The sequence below is a fragment of the Vombatus ursinus genome, unplaced genomic scaffold (genome assembly GCF_900497805.2).
Source record: "Vombatus ursinus unplaced genomic scaffold, bare-nosed wombat genome assembly UNPS02015150.1, whole genome shotgun sequence".
Taxonomy (NCBI): Eukaryota; Metazoa; Chordata; class Mammalia; order Diprotodontia; family Vombatidae; genus Vombatus; species Vombatus ursinus.
In genome coordinates this window covers 54,629-68,633 of record NW_020954928.1, presented here as the reverse complement: position 1 = coordinate 68,633, position 14,005 = coordinate 54,629, and the positions used below count along the sequence as shown (strand labels likewise).

At 46.0% G+C, this 14,005-nt stretch overlaps 1 protein-coding gene across 1 annotated transcript in view; it reads right to left on the bottom strand.

The window, feature by feature from the left end:
• Positions 1 to 546: 546 nt before the first annotated feature.
• LOC114031333 (leucine-rich repeat-containing protein 45-like) overlaps positions 547 to 14,005 on the bottom strand; it is a 13,620-nt gene continuing 161 nt past the window's right edge. The window contains exons 2-18 of the mRNA XM_027846393.1: positions 11,527 to 11,813; positions 10,667 to 10,728; positions 10,032 to 10,102; positions 9,687 to 9,865; positions 8,757 to 8,885; positions 7,133 to 7,245; positions 6,442 to 6,500; positions 6,277 to 6,354; positions 5,408 to 5,543; positions 5,215 to 5,292; positions 4,763 to 4,874; positions 4,587 to 4,657; positions 3,338 to 3,430; positions 2,257 to 2,349; positions 1,506 to 1,679; positions 1,274 to 1,421; positions 547 to 1,125 (exon numbers count right to left, since the gene is read on the bottom strand). Coding sequence (XP_027702194.1) covers positions 920 to 1,125; positions 1,274 to 1,421; positions 1,506 to 1,679; positions 2,257 to 2,349; positions 3,338 to 3,430; positions 4,587 to 4,657; positions 4,763 to 4,874; positions 5,215 to 5,292; positions 5,408 to 5,543; positions 6,277 to 6,354; positions 6,442 to 6,500; positions 7,133 to 7,245; positions 8,757 to 8,885; positions 9,687 to 9,865; positions 10,032 to 10,102; positions 10,667 to 10,728; positions 11,527 to 11,758 — 2,034 coding nt within the window. The 5' untranslated portion in view covers positions 11,759 to 11,813 and the 3' untranslated portion in view covers positions 547 to 919. The remainder of the gene's footprint in view (positions 1,126 to 1,273; positions 1,422 to 1,505; positions 1,680 to 2,256; positions 2,350 to 3,337; positions 3,431 to 4,586; positions 4,658 to 4,762; positions 4,875 to 5,214; positions 5,293 to 5,407; positions 5,544 to 6,276; positions 6,355 to 6,441; positions 6,501 to 7,132; positions 7,246 to 8,756; positions 8,886 to 9,686; positions 9,866 to 10,031; positions 10,103 to 10,666; positions 10,729 to 11,526; positions 11,814 to 14,005) is intronic.

The window sequence follows — 14,005 nt, the reverse complement described above, 5'->3', positions numbered from 1 at the left end:
CACACACACACACACACACACACACACACACACACCCAGCTATCTTGGGGAGAGATCTGCAGAGTTCAAATTTAGTTCTCCAGGTTTTCTGTCATCTTTCAGCACTCTCAAGGCACATGATTCTCAAAATAGGTTGCAGGGGCAAAGATTGGTGGCTGTCCTTTTGTGCTCGAAGAGGACCAAAATGGTATCACTATGTCAGGGTCAAGGTGCAGTGTGTTGATTGTGCCTGATCAGATCAATATGAGCCCAGAAGGCTCTACCATAGGTTAGGCACATAGTCCATGTGAACATTTAGAGTGGCAATGTTTCTAAATTTGTGCATCTCATGTTTCTTTTGAGCTACAGCAAAGAAGGGGCAGAGAAGGGAACTGTTAAGTTCATGAGTACCTAGGAGCAGTTGGCCAGCTGATCTGCCATATAAAAAAAGGCACTGCCCATGGATTTGCTTCTGACACAGTGGGCACTGACCAGCCAAGGCCCCTAGCTGGAGACTTAAACAATTCACTTGGGTCTAGTCTGGGTGATTCCTTTTGGACAATGAAATTCAAATCACATAACTAAATTGCATTTTTCAAAAAACACAGCATGGTAGCCTCCATTCTTCTTGGTCATCAGTGTTGCTTTAAGTTGGAGATGGGACAGGAAAGCCATTTTGCCTGGTGTAAAAGAGGTGAAGGAAGGGAAGAAAGTTGGGAGAAACCCAGATCTCCCACCTCCCTTGACAGCAGTTCTCTGTCATCAACTGTACATCCACCAGGAATCCTCAGAAGCTCTGGAAGGTCTCATCCTGCACTTTCATCTTAGGTCTCAAGAATGATGCAGGAGATGGAGGTTGTCTCATAGGCAAACAGATCCAAGTTCCCTTTGTGCTGCTGTCAGCATTCCCCATGCTTTATACCCAGTCTCAGAATCTCCCCTAACTCTTATTAGTTGTCAGGTTTGGAGTCCCCAGGGGAGAACCCTGTACATAAGCCAAGATGGCATTCTGCAGGAAGCTGGCTCGCTGGGCCTCTTCCTCCCGAAGCCTGTTGATCTCCATATTCTTAAGCCTCAACTTTTCCCTGATAGAAGCGTTCTCACTCTCTCTGTCTAGCAGGGCCTCTCGGTGGCTGCTTGACATCACTGTGGGGAGAGGAGAAATTCAGTGAGGGAGAAGCAGTGGTCTCTTTGTCTGAGCCACATGTCTTGTGGAGCCAGTAGGCCAGGGGTAAGAGGGACTGCTACATGAGCCTGTCTCCTATCACTCAGGAATGAGGGCCCAAGGCCTTACCTTTGATTTGCCTTTCCAGAGTTGCAATCTTCTCCTTTAACCCTTCCTGGGCCGTTCGCTCTGCCTCCAAGTGGCCGATCTGCTCCTGCAACTCTACTCGAACCTTGTTCACTTCGGCCACCTTCTCCTGTTCCTTGTTTCTCAGTTCCTATTGAGGGAAATACTGTGAGGAGAGAAAGTGGGACCCCAGCTGTGGCCTCTCTGCAGGGTCTAGAGGGCCCTACAGACACACCTGCTGCAGCTCCTCTAGCTGCCGCCTTAGCATTTCCATCTGGAGGCTCATCTGGTTGTTCTTGGCCTGGCTTTCCGTCACGGTTTGTTTCTGCTGGAGGCAATATTCCTGAGCTTCATCTCGGGCCTGGGACATCAGCCTTATTTTCTCTTCCAGATGAGTCATTTGCTGTTGCTACAAGGTCCAAAGAACAATGACTGGGTCCATGTTGGAAGGATGGATCACCACCATATACCGTCACCTTGAGAGACCTTCTCTAGAAGGCTCCTGCTTTCCCCTTCGACACTTGGAATTGCCTTATTCATCCTTTCAGGGCTTCTTAAAATCCATCCAATGAACCCCAACCCAACTCTGTAATGCCTCTTTTACTCCACAACTCCACAATTCTTACACAGTAAGTAACAGGCCAAGATCTTTACAACCAACCCCTAAGAGCAAAGAACTGTTCAAATTCTTTTGTTGCGTGCAATACTGCTTGAAATCAGTAGCTGTGGATTAAAAATCTTTTAATTAGAGAAACTAATTATTGCAATGGTGTCTGTTGCAATAGAATTTGATCCGTAAATTAAGCTGGTACTTGTTTAAATGTTGTTTTCTCATATACTTTTCATGTGTATGTCCTACCTCCCCCATTAGACTTGGAACCTCTTGAGAGTGGGGACTCAACTTCTGTTTTTCGGATATCTTATTTTTGCCTTCTCTCCTGCAATAACAGTAAAGGGCTTGGCTTCTACAGTGCTGATCAACTCACCATTTCCAGGCGGACTTGGGTCTTGGCCTTCATCATCTCCTCCTCTGCCTGACCTCGCTCGGCCAGTACAGCTTTCTTCACTTGGCTCACCTCCTACTTGGGTACAGACATGAAACCTCTAGGCTGCCCATACCCATCCTCAGGGATTGACCCTGCTCTGGCCACTTAGCAGGTCTTTGGCCAAAGTCAGCCCCAAAAGGATTTTATGGGGAAGGAATTCCCCATAAAGAAGCAACCTCTACCAATGCAGATGAACAATGGTTCTTCACCTTAAGAATCAGAGAGTTGCCTGGGGGCACTGAGAGGTTAAGGAACTTGCCTAGGGTCCCCAACCAGTATGTGTCAAGGGTGGGACTTGAACCTGATGCTATCCACTTTGCCAGGCTATTTTTCAACTTTAGCCTGGAGCTCTCAATTATTGAACTGAATTCAGCTATTTTCTTAAAAAGGCCTTTTACCAGGGGATCTCTCCCACCCACCCCCCAAACACATTATGAGAAATAAGTGGCCTCAAAACAAGGCAAGATTCTTTCACCCTTTGCCCTAAGCCAGAGGTAGTGAACCTGTGGCTTTGAGGCCACATGTGGCCTTCTAGGTCCTCAAGTGTGGCCCTTTGACTGAATCCAAACTTTTCTGTGAAGTTTGGATTCAAAGGGCCACACTTGAGGGCCTAGAGGGCCACATGTGGCCTTGAGAGCCTTCACACCCCTGCCCTAAGCGCCTTCTGAGAAGAGCCAAGTTCAAGGCCAAAAGGCCTCCAACTCTGCCACTTCCAATCCAGTTGCAGCCTAGCTTTGCCACTCCTGCTTCCTAGATCACCTTCTGGGTTTCTAGGCATTTCTCTTAAGAAGATCACACAAAGGGCAGATGCTGGCAGAGAGTAAGGGGGTAACTCAGGAGCCTAGAAGCCAGATATCCTTGAATCTGTGTCCACCAGACTCCTGCTGTGACACTGAAGTACAAGGAGGGTATGGGGAGGGGTGATATCTACACAGGTCAGAGGGTATTTCCAATCTCTTACCCTAAGATATGTTAATTGGGGGTCAGTGTCCCACTGCCCCCCTCCATTATGAATGCTCACCTCCTCCAGGGAGCTTCGAATCATCTCCAGCTTTTGTATCCTTTCCCGTAAGCACCGTTCACTTTCCTCCATGTGACGATTCTTTTGTTCTACCTATTCAGTAACAAAGATGCAGTGCTTGAAGCCTTGAGAAGCCCTGCTTCCTAATTCTTTTCCCAACAGCCTCTGGAAACAGTTGCTTTTCTGAGCCCTATTCACTTCCTTCTCAGAAGAGCCAAGTTCAAGGCCAAAAGGCCTCCAACTCTGCCACTGGAGAAAAACTGAGGTGGGAAAGGATTGTTCACCCATTTGAAAGTGAATTCATTTTCAGGAAGAAATTAACTTCCTAATATTATGATGTGCTGAGCTGCTCTCCTTCCTTTTAGGCAGGTTTTAAGTCAGACAGGTAGCCTGGGAAAGTAGATACTAAGAGACTGGGAATTAGGAAGCCTCAGTTCAAATCCCTACACTAACTACTTAACCAGTTGACCATGGGCAAATCACCTAACCTCTGTGATCTTCAGTTTACTAATCTGTAGAATGGGGGCTAATAGTATTTGAATGACCTATTTTCTAAGGCTGTTGTGAGGATTAAGTAAGAATATATGATAAGTTATTTTGTAAATGATAAAGCACAATTCAGCTATTTTTTTTTTTTACCAGAGTGAAAAATAAGTGGAGAGAGAGATTTTCCAGTGAGCAACTTCCTCTACCAATGCAAATCTGCACCTTCAGGACTGAAAGGCTATAAGTGACTTGTCCAGGGTAACATAGCCAGTGTATGTCAGAAGCTGAACTCAGGTCTGGATGACTCCTAGTCCAACTCTCTCTTCACTCTGCCACACTCTTTTGTTCAACAAACTCTCTATAAAAAAGATGAGTGTTCTATGATTAACCTGGCATCAGGAGGCCTGCGTTTGGTTCTAGCTCTGCCACTACTTCTTGGGTGACTTCTGGCAGGTTGCTTTACTTCTCTGGCCTTGCTTCCTCCTCTGTAAAATGAAGAGTTTGGGCTAGACAGTCTGGAAGGTTTCTTCTTGCTTTTTTGCTATTTTAGGATACTATGACTGCCCTAGTTGGCTGGGGAAAACTACAGCTTCCCAGAAGCCACCCCCTCCCCCGAAATCCCACTAGACGGATGTGTTGAAGGTCAGCTCAGTGATGCCCCTGGTGGGTTTGGGAACAGCAATAAGCCCTACAAAAAGTTGAGAGGCTAAGGAGGCTCCAAAGTTCTGCTTCCCCACAAGAAGGGCTGTGGGTCCTTCTTCACCTCTTTTAGTCGAAGGCTCTCGGAATCTTCTAAGCTTTGTTTGAATCTCCTCTTCTCCATTTCCAGGCGCTCTGGAAGCTCAAAGTAGGGAGATGTGGGTCACACCCTTCCAGAGGAGCAGCCTAGTGCCCCTACGTGACCCTGCTGTCCCTTGGTGCCTCCCCCCCAGTACTCACCTTCAGCCTGAGTTAATCGTAGCTTCAGCTCCGCTGTCACAGTGGTCAGTTCTTGCTTTGTTAGGAATAGCCGCTCCTGCTGCATCTTGCTCTTTCGCTCTAGTTCATCCACCTGAAAGACCGACATTATTTAGAGCAGAGGTGTCAAACATGTGGTTCCCCAGTATAGCACGAACCAAATTAAAATGTGATTGGGAAGTATTTTAATAAAAATACAAGAAAACCTAGCTAATGTTAATATGTGATTTTCTAAGTCACTATGTGGCCTATAGGGATCCTTATGTATATTTTAGTGGTTCCTATTTCTGTGTGAGTTTGACATCAGTGAGGTCAGGTCCGCTCAGCTCTACCTCCTGGACAGCTTTGCCAGGACAGAGCTGCTGCTCCTTAGCTGGAGCATTCAAACATGCTCCCCTTCAGCCTGTTAGCCCTGGCCTGGCCCCCTACTGTACCTGGTTACGTAGAAGCATATTTCTTTCATTGGATGCAGCTAATTCTTTCAGTAGTTTAGATTCCCGATCTGCAGCTTCCTAGGGGTACAATTAGGTGAGAAGTAACTGTTCTTCCACACCTCTGAGACAACACCCCTCCCAATTTGTCCACCTGTTGCCCAATCTTCCCCCCTGATCAATGAGTCCACTGTACCTGTTGCTCTAGCTTCAGTTCCTTGGATTGTCGCTGTGACAGGTTTATTTGCTCCTGCTGAGCAGTGGTCAACAGTTCGCTCAGGTCTTGGACCTTCTGCTCAGCCAGGGCCAAGGCAGCCTCAGTCATTTGCAGCCTATATGACAGGAGAGGAGGTCTATTGGATCAGTGCCTATCCAGTGCCTCCTGGGTACAGCACACTGGGTTAGGCACTGGGGGAGGTCAGGAGGATAAGAAAAAATACAGGGAGCTATAAAAGCAATATTACATCACATAACAAAGGCACCAGAGAGTTGCAAAACAAAGTGCTATGTGAGGTCCATGTGGGAAGCCTATGCTTAGGAGGGATGCTTTTTAAGACTCTGTAGAAGTTTCTTTTGACTGCTGCTTTACACCCATACTCTTCAGCCTGAGACCCCATCACCAACTGTCCCTCCCCCTGCCTCCTTCCCTATCACCTTAATTTCTCTATTCCAGTTAATCTAATCCATCTAAAAAAACCAAACCAAACTTACTCATTCCATCAAGTACACCTGTAGTCCTTTCCTCCTCTCTGTCAGTCCACATCCCACCCCACCTCCTTCAAAACCCAGCACCAAATTCTTTCTCCAAGAAGCCACTGGGGATTAACCCAATCCTACTTTAACTCTTCCTTTATTATGCATCATTTTTTTAAGCACACTTGTTGCCAATGGTTCATTATTTTCCTCTGGTGTTCTGAAATGCCTATGCCTCTGTGTTCTCATACCCTGACTACTCTGTGAAGGTCAGAGACAGAAAAGGTTTTTAATATCTCTTGATGTATTCAGGGAGCCTACAGGGTACCTTAAACTGTCAACCTGCCTACTCCAACCTAGCCCACTATATACTTGGCCTTGAGGGAGTTGATGATGGAGTGACGCTCATTCAGGGCCTCTTGAAGCTGACCCACTCGGACTGCCGATGTCCTAAGGAATGGCAAGAAAGCTGATCATTGAAAAAAATCCATATATCCCATAAAGCAGCTGCCTCTCACCTCCTTATGAACCACTCACCTGCAATTCCTGGAAATCTCTTCTCTCTGTTTATCAATTGTATCCATCAGGTTCAGGAACTGGGGATAGAATAGACATAAGCCATATAAAAGTGGCGAATCCTAATACTTTAGTTGAGATCTGGGACAAAGGGCATGATTCTAGATCAGCAGAAGACTAAGCAGTCCTCAGGTCATGACAAGGAAATAAGAGCATCTACCCTTCTAACTTCACACCTCATCTATCCCCTTTGGATATCCCCTGTGGCATTGGGGGGTTTCTGGGGTATAACAGCAGAAAATGGAGTCAGGAAAATAGGAGAATCAGATGAAGGGACTTGAGAGAAAACTCTAGGGAGACATTGGAAAGGTAGCACTAGTCCTCCCTCCTTCACCCCAAAAAGGAAAGGTGGATGGCATAGCTCATGATGACCAAGAAAAGGATGAACTACCAAAGGTCCCTGATTTAACAACTCTTTTCCGAAGGAGGAGAGAAATCTTAAGGAATAGGAAGGGGAAAAGACACTTGGCTTCTCTTCACCTACATAAAGTCTATAATGAGCAGGGCAAAGGAAATCATCTCACTGAGGGGAAGCAATAAAAACACAAGCACAAACTGCAGATACATGGCCAGTGGCCAGCTTCTTGTGGGAGGAGTCTGTGCTCTGGGCTGCTTCCTCCTGAAGACACAGGTGAGAAGGAAGACTGCTTACCTGTTTGGACTTCTCTTCTTTGAGGTTTTGGACTTCTTTGCTTAGCACATAGGTCCGGATGTGATTCTCCTGGAGTGACATCTGCCTGTCTAGGTTGTGATCCATGGCTTGTTCTGTCAGAAGACAGCAGTGTCACCCCCACACCCCTCTTCTCTCTGAGATAGCTTTCTCATCACTTGGCAAACAGCTGGATAACCCACTGGTAGCCAGACTGCTCTTTTGGCCTGTCCAGAGACTGCAGCTGAGGACAGGTCTCAGGAATCCTGAGGACCACCAACCAGATGTTCTATCTGTTCTGGTCACTTTTACAGATTACTGCTATTATAATAGATGAGACACATAAATAATCCTATATGATAAATAAGCAGGAACTGCATGCAATATTGCTTCAGCAGTCTTACCTTCTTCTGGAATTTTCATTTAGGGTAATTTAAAAATGAATTAGCATTTCCTAAGAATACTCCAACTGAGAAGATGTAGGAGGGAACTTAGGATTATGCTAAGGGGGAAGGCGAAACTGGACTATAACTTTTCATTTTCTTTGGATGACTGACAAACTGGAATCTTGTCCCCAAGTGAATGGCTGAAAGTTTAGTGCACCATTATTTTTCAGTAGTATGGCACAGTGGAAAGTGTCAAACTAGAGGCAAGAGACCTGAGTTCAAATCCTGCCTCAGACACTTACTAGCTAGCCAGGTGACCCTGGGCAAGGCATCCTCTCAGAACTTCAGTTTCCCCATCTGTAAAATGGGGACAATAACAATTGCATGACAAATCCCCCATAGGATTATTGTAATGAAAGCACTTTTGTAAGTCTTAAAACATTATATAAATATGAGAAGTTACTATTATAGTGGCCCTTAAAACCTCCAGGGAGTCTTGCTTGTATAGATATGGTCTCAGGGTCCCGTGGAAGCAATGACTTCCCCAGCACCAGCCCAGGGAAGAGAGATCAGGACAGAATCCTCACACTATGTTGACTTCATCAATAATAATTGCTAGAAATTACCAAAGCACTTTACATATGTTAACCAGGGATGGGGAACCTTCAGCCTCGAGGCCACATGTGGCCCTCTAAGTCCTCAAGTGTGGCCCTTTGACTGAATCCAAACTTCATAGAACAAATCCTTTTACTAAGGGGATTCCCCACNGAGGCCACATGTGGCCCTCTAAGTCCTCAAGTGTGGCCCTTTGACTGAATCCAAACCTCACAGAACAAATCCTTTTACTAAGGGGATTCCCCAACCCCTGGTTAACATATGTGAAGTGCTTTGCAAACCTTAAAGTCACATTAAGCCATAGGACCTCTATTTCTGAGCTACCTCATTAGAAATTTGGAGATGTTGGAATAAAACCTACTACTTCCTGTGCTTTCACAAAATACTTTCTCTTAGGGAGAAGGCCTTATTCTATCAATAGACAGGTATGGAAAAGAAACTTCTCTACTACATACTAGTCCTATGCAATTAGATTCTTCCCTACCCAGCTGATGGTTCTGCAAAATATTTAGCTTCCTCAATAGAAAGGGTTCAATTGAAGGGAGCTGTCAGGTCTGAGAGTTGGTTTATGGCCCATTTCAAGACACAGTTCTGAGAATCCAGTTTTCTCCAGTCCTGCCACTTACCAATAGCTTTCAAGACATCCCCTGGGATGTTGTTCCCAGCTAGCTCCAGCTTCCTTAGGGTCCTGTTGTTGGAAAGACAATTTACAATTGCCCGGCCTCCCAGGAGTCCAATGTTATTCCAACGAAGATCTGAAGGGGAAACATGACAACATCACGGGGACAGAGAAAACCACCAGAGGACAGAAGAATAGAAAAGAAGTCTTGCCATCAGTTGCGAATTGTCCCATTCCAACTAGAGGGGCTATGGAATCACAGAGAAGGCAGTTATGGAGCCCGAGGCAGAGCAAGGAGGCAGTGCAGGAAGAAAGGGACAGAGCTAGAGCTTTGGTTCAAGAAGGTGAAAGGAAAAGCTCTATTTCAAGTTACCATTTCCTCCCCAGTTAGAAGTGCACATATGCTTACCTGTCACTTTTTGAAAAACATGAGAAGTACAACAGCAGGAGAAGAAGGAAAGATGGCAAAATGCTTAGAGTGGTCTGGGTACAGAGAGGGTTGCTAACATGTACAAGTAAAACAACAGTGTAGGGAACATATGCTGATTCCTGGTTTACCTGGTTCAGTGAACAGAGAGCCAGGCCTGGAGTCAGAAAGATGTGAGTTTAAATCTGACCTCAGATACTTACTAGGGTGTGACCCAGGGAGAGCCTGCTGGCCTCGGTTTCCTCATCTGTCACAAGGGGATAATAATAGCCTCCCAGAATTGTTGGGGGATCAAATGAGATGGGATTTGTAAAGTGCTTTGGCAAATCTTAAAAAGTGCTGTAAGAAATGTTAGCTATTATTCTTGTCATTGTTCATTTTCCAGAGAGCATCCCAAGTTTCCTTTGTACTCTAGAGCACAGACCAGCTCCATGGCCAGGGGAAATAAAGAGAGACAACGCTCCCCTGCTGCTGGGTCAGCAGGGCCAGGCCTGGATGGAACTTGCTTACCTAGGTCTAGGAGAGTGGAATTGTTCTTCAAGGCCATGGCCAGCTCTTCTGCCCCCTTGTGGTTGATTTGGTTGTTTCGAAGGTCTAGTTGCTGCAGCGTAGTATTGGCCCCAAGGCCCTCACAGAAGAGAGAAAAACTTTCTTCCCACATCCCCAGGTTGTTCCACTCTAGAATAAGGCTGCAGAAAAAAGCCATCATCAGGGCTGAAGAAGCCTGGCATAGAAAAACAACCTGTACCCATGAAGACTCATGGAAATGAACGGGAGAATGGTTTGAGAGCTTTTCTCTCTAGGAACATCCCTGAACCATATTGATGAGGTATGGGCAGTGGGTCACCCTCTTACCTTTGGATAGCCTTGTTTTGTCGGAGGAGTTTGCCCAGAGCCTCAGCCCCTTCAGCTCGAAGGTTGTTACCCTAGAACAGATGAATGGTCAGTCATTCACCCTCCTGAAGGCTGGACTCTCAATGTGACAGCCTTACCTTCAGAGTGAGCCTATCTGTGTGCTCTACCCTGCTACAAGGTGAAACTGGAGCTAAGCGAACCTTTAGGGGCGGTCCCTAAGACACTGCTGAAGGGAATTAAGGACTGCCTTTTTAAAAAAGAAGGTATGTTTTCCTCAAAGTTGGCATCACGTCATTCCCTCATGGGACTAGTGCCACTCAATCATTCATTGATTCATTCAACACTATGTAATAAGCACTGTAGGAGATATATGATCTCTACCTTTGAGCTTAAACATTTTTGTGAATTCAAGATATATGTCTATAATACAATTAGACAAACAATTCTGAGGCCACATATAAGCTAGGCCATTCAAACAATATCACTGTAACTGTCCAAACTGTCCAAAACAAGGCTAATCTGAAATGGACACCATACCCCACAATAAATATTTGCCAATCTCCATTTCCCCCTCTATCCTCCCTCATGGCTCTTCAGGTCTAGTGTTACTGTGAAGAATGTTTCTATCTGCTCACCTTTAAATCCAGATATCTGACTACTGTGTTTGAACAAAGTCCTTGTATGAGCAGTTTGGATCCTGTAAGAGACAAGGAGTTGTTTTTTTCCTTGGAATACAAGGGCTTCCCTGGGTCATCTCTTATATTCTTCTTTTCCTATCTGTAGCCAACTACTTAGACCCAGGAAAGAGATTTTTTATTTTCAGTTTGGTCATGACCATAGCAACAAGATGCTATTCCAATTCACTACAATCAGTTACCCAAACTGACTACCAGGTTAGGAAATCCTAAGGCTAAGACTTGTAGGGATTCTCCCATTGATAATAAGAAATTACATTTATACAACATCTTAAAGTCTAAAAAGCATTTTCTCAAGCTAAAATCATATATTACTCAGGAAAGGTTGCCAGGTTTCAGGCAAGGAAACTGATGTTCATGGAGGTGAATTGTTATTAGACAATAAGCTTATTATTTCTAAGCCAATGCACAGAGTTTGGTATAAACCTAGAGGAAGCAAGAGGATGGGGTAGTGGTCTGGTTGTTGTGGAAGTCTAGGGGCTATAGAGAAATATCTGGCCTCAAGTCCCTTGCAGAAGAAGGAAAAACTTTCTTCCCATCTCCCTAAGTTGTTCCACTCCAGAGTGAGGCTGGGAGAAGAGACACCATGAGAGCTGAAGGAGCCTTAGGGCATTTGGCTTCTGAGTGGGAACTTTAGTAGTTATGGTCAGTAAATGAAATGTTGATAGAAATATCAGAAAATCTATGTAACTGAACCTGGGACTGGGACAAGGAGTTCAGAACTGCCCAAGCCCAGACAGCAGCTGGAGGTTTCAGAATCTAACCTGGCCTCTGACCAAGTACCCAGAACCATCATTCACCTTCTTCACTCATCATGCAGTCACTTAGGATGACTGCTGAAAATAGAACGTCATTTTGCAGGAGCTTGCCCAGAGCTCCACAGGTGTCAACCGACAAGCTCTGGGTGGCCAGGTCCAGCTTCCTCTTGAGATGGCCCTCCTGCAGATCACGCAGCTGCTTGAGGACTACTTCCTGAGGTTCAGCACCACTGTCCTTACATAGTCGGCTATAGGAACGGCGGAACTCCTCCATTGTCCCAGGAAAACTATCTGGGCTGCCTCACTATGTTCTTTATAGTCCAGCTTTTCTGTGGAGAAATTCCAGAATGAGAGAACTAGCAATTCCAAAGCCTCACAAGTTATGAGGTGATCAACTCCATCCTTGGGAGAGCTGAATGATGTTCCTACGCCAAGCTGCCTTTATCATTGCTAACTTAAGATATACACAGATAAATAAAACACAAATTAGAATATGATAAATGCATAACAGGACTATAAAGTGCTACAAGATTGGATGATGGATAACATTACAGTTTCTAACAAATCACTTTAAGATTAGATATGGGAGATACGGTCTCACCAGATGAGGAATACAGGAGGAAATTAGAAAAAGCAGGACAAGTGTTGGGAAGTCATTAGGTCCTTCTTTCTCTTTCCTACTCTCCTCCCCCCTCCCCCAAAAAAAATTCCAGTTCAGTTATTGTGGTAGATAAGGGTAGGTATTGATAACAGCAGGATGGGCTAAGGGATTAGGGAGGGGACCCACAGAGGAGATCTACATAAAATGAAGTTCCTAGGTATGTGGGCATTGTCATGCTGGAGGTCCTCTTGTTTAGTGGGATGGTTCCCAGGGTAAATGGAGAGGCCCTAAGGAAGTTTAAGAGTGCAGTGCAGTCCTAAGTATATTAAAAAGTCAAGAGGGGCAGCGAGGTGGTGCAGTGGATAGAACCGAGGACATGAGTTCAAATCAGACCTCAGACACATGACACTTACTAGCTGTGTGACCCTTGGCAAGTCCCTTAACTCTGATTGCCTCACCAAAAAGCCCCCCCCCCAAAAAGGCAAACCATCACCAGCAACTTTGACTACCATCTTCCCTTAACCCCCAGCAGAGACAAACTAGAACCCTGAACCCAAGAGCCTTGGCCATAGCAGTGCCTCCCAAACCACCAGACCTGCAACCCCACCCCCCTGCAGCTATCACTAAGGGGAGAAATCATTGTGGAGAGGGGGACCACCTTCCTTGTCACTACCTGCAATAATTGCAAACTACCACCAACAGGCAGATAAGTACAAGGGCCCTGGGAGTAGCAACATGCCCCAAGCCCATCAGTCCAGCTTCTAGCTCAGCTCCATCTCACAGCAATTGTATGGAGAAGCAACTTCTGTGGAGAAGGGACCAGCCATCCTTATCGACTATCAACCAGCTGCCACACACATGGGCAGGCAGGCCAGCCAAGCTGGAGTAATAAGGCATCCTGAGAAAGAGACAGGAGGCAGGCATGGGCCAGGCAGGTCAAATTCCATCACCATCTCCCCTTGAACCCCAATGCAGACAGCCCAGGACTCTGAACCCAAGAGCTTTGGGAGTAGCAATGCTTCCAGCCCTCAGTCATCATCCTGGGAAGCATCCCCTGTGGAGATGCAGCCTGGCAACTGTTCCTGCGGGTGCTCCAGCCCCAGCTACTGAAGACCCAGAAAACAAAGTTCTGCCCCAGAGTCCTTGGCACTGTCAAAGAGTACAATATCAGAAACTGCTGTGATTTTGTCAGTGGCAACAACATTAAAGAAGGGGTATTACCATCTGCTTTGTCTCATACCCTAAGGACCATCGGACCTTTTCCATGTGACTTGCAGCTGAAACCTTCCACATGTGTGGTCACCTCCATTAGAATGTGATCTCCTTGAGAGCAGGGCTTGTCTTGCTTTTCTATCTCCACTGCTTAGCACATAGTAAGTGCTTTAATAAAATACCGATTGCATTCTTTCTTCGTGAGAGAGTAGTATATTGGGGAAGACTATATGTAAGTATGGGGAGAGTAGTACTCTGTGTAAAGGGGGATATATAGGACAGAATGTTAGTAACAGGGATGGTGAGGCAGGATGGTCTGTAGATGAGGGGTTATATGGGGGGTCGTATAGAAGAGGGAGCAGTATATGAACAAGGGTAGTGTTTGGTGGGGTCAGTATACAGGAAACGATGGTGTAGAGAGGGGCAGTGTAGTAGGGAGATGGAGGAGATGGAGACAGAGACACAGATGGAGAGACAGAAAGGCAGAGAGAGAGAAGTGAATGGGGGAGGAGATAACATGAAGGAGGCAGTGTATGCGGGAAGCAAGTACTGGGGGGGGGGTTTGGAGAAGCCACTGAATGGGGGAGGGGGTAGTGGGTCCAGGGTACTGCAAGGGGAGGGGGCAGCGGAGAGGAGGGCTGATGACGTGGTGGCCCCCACCCCTCCTCCGCAGGGGGTTGGAGCTGTTTCTGACTCCTGGTTACAGGG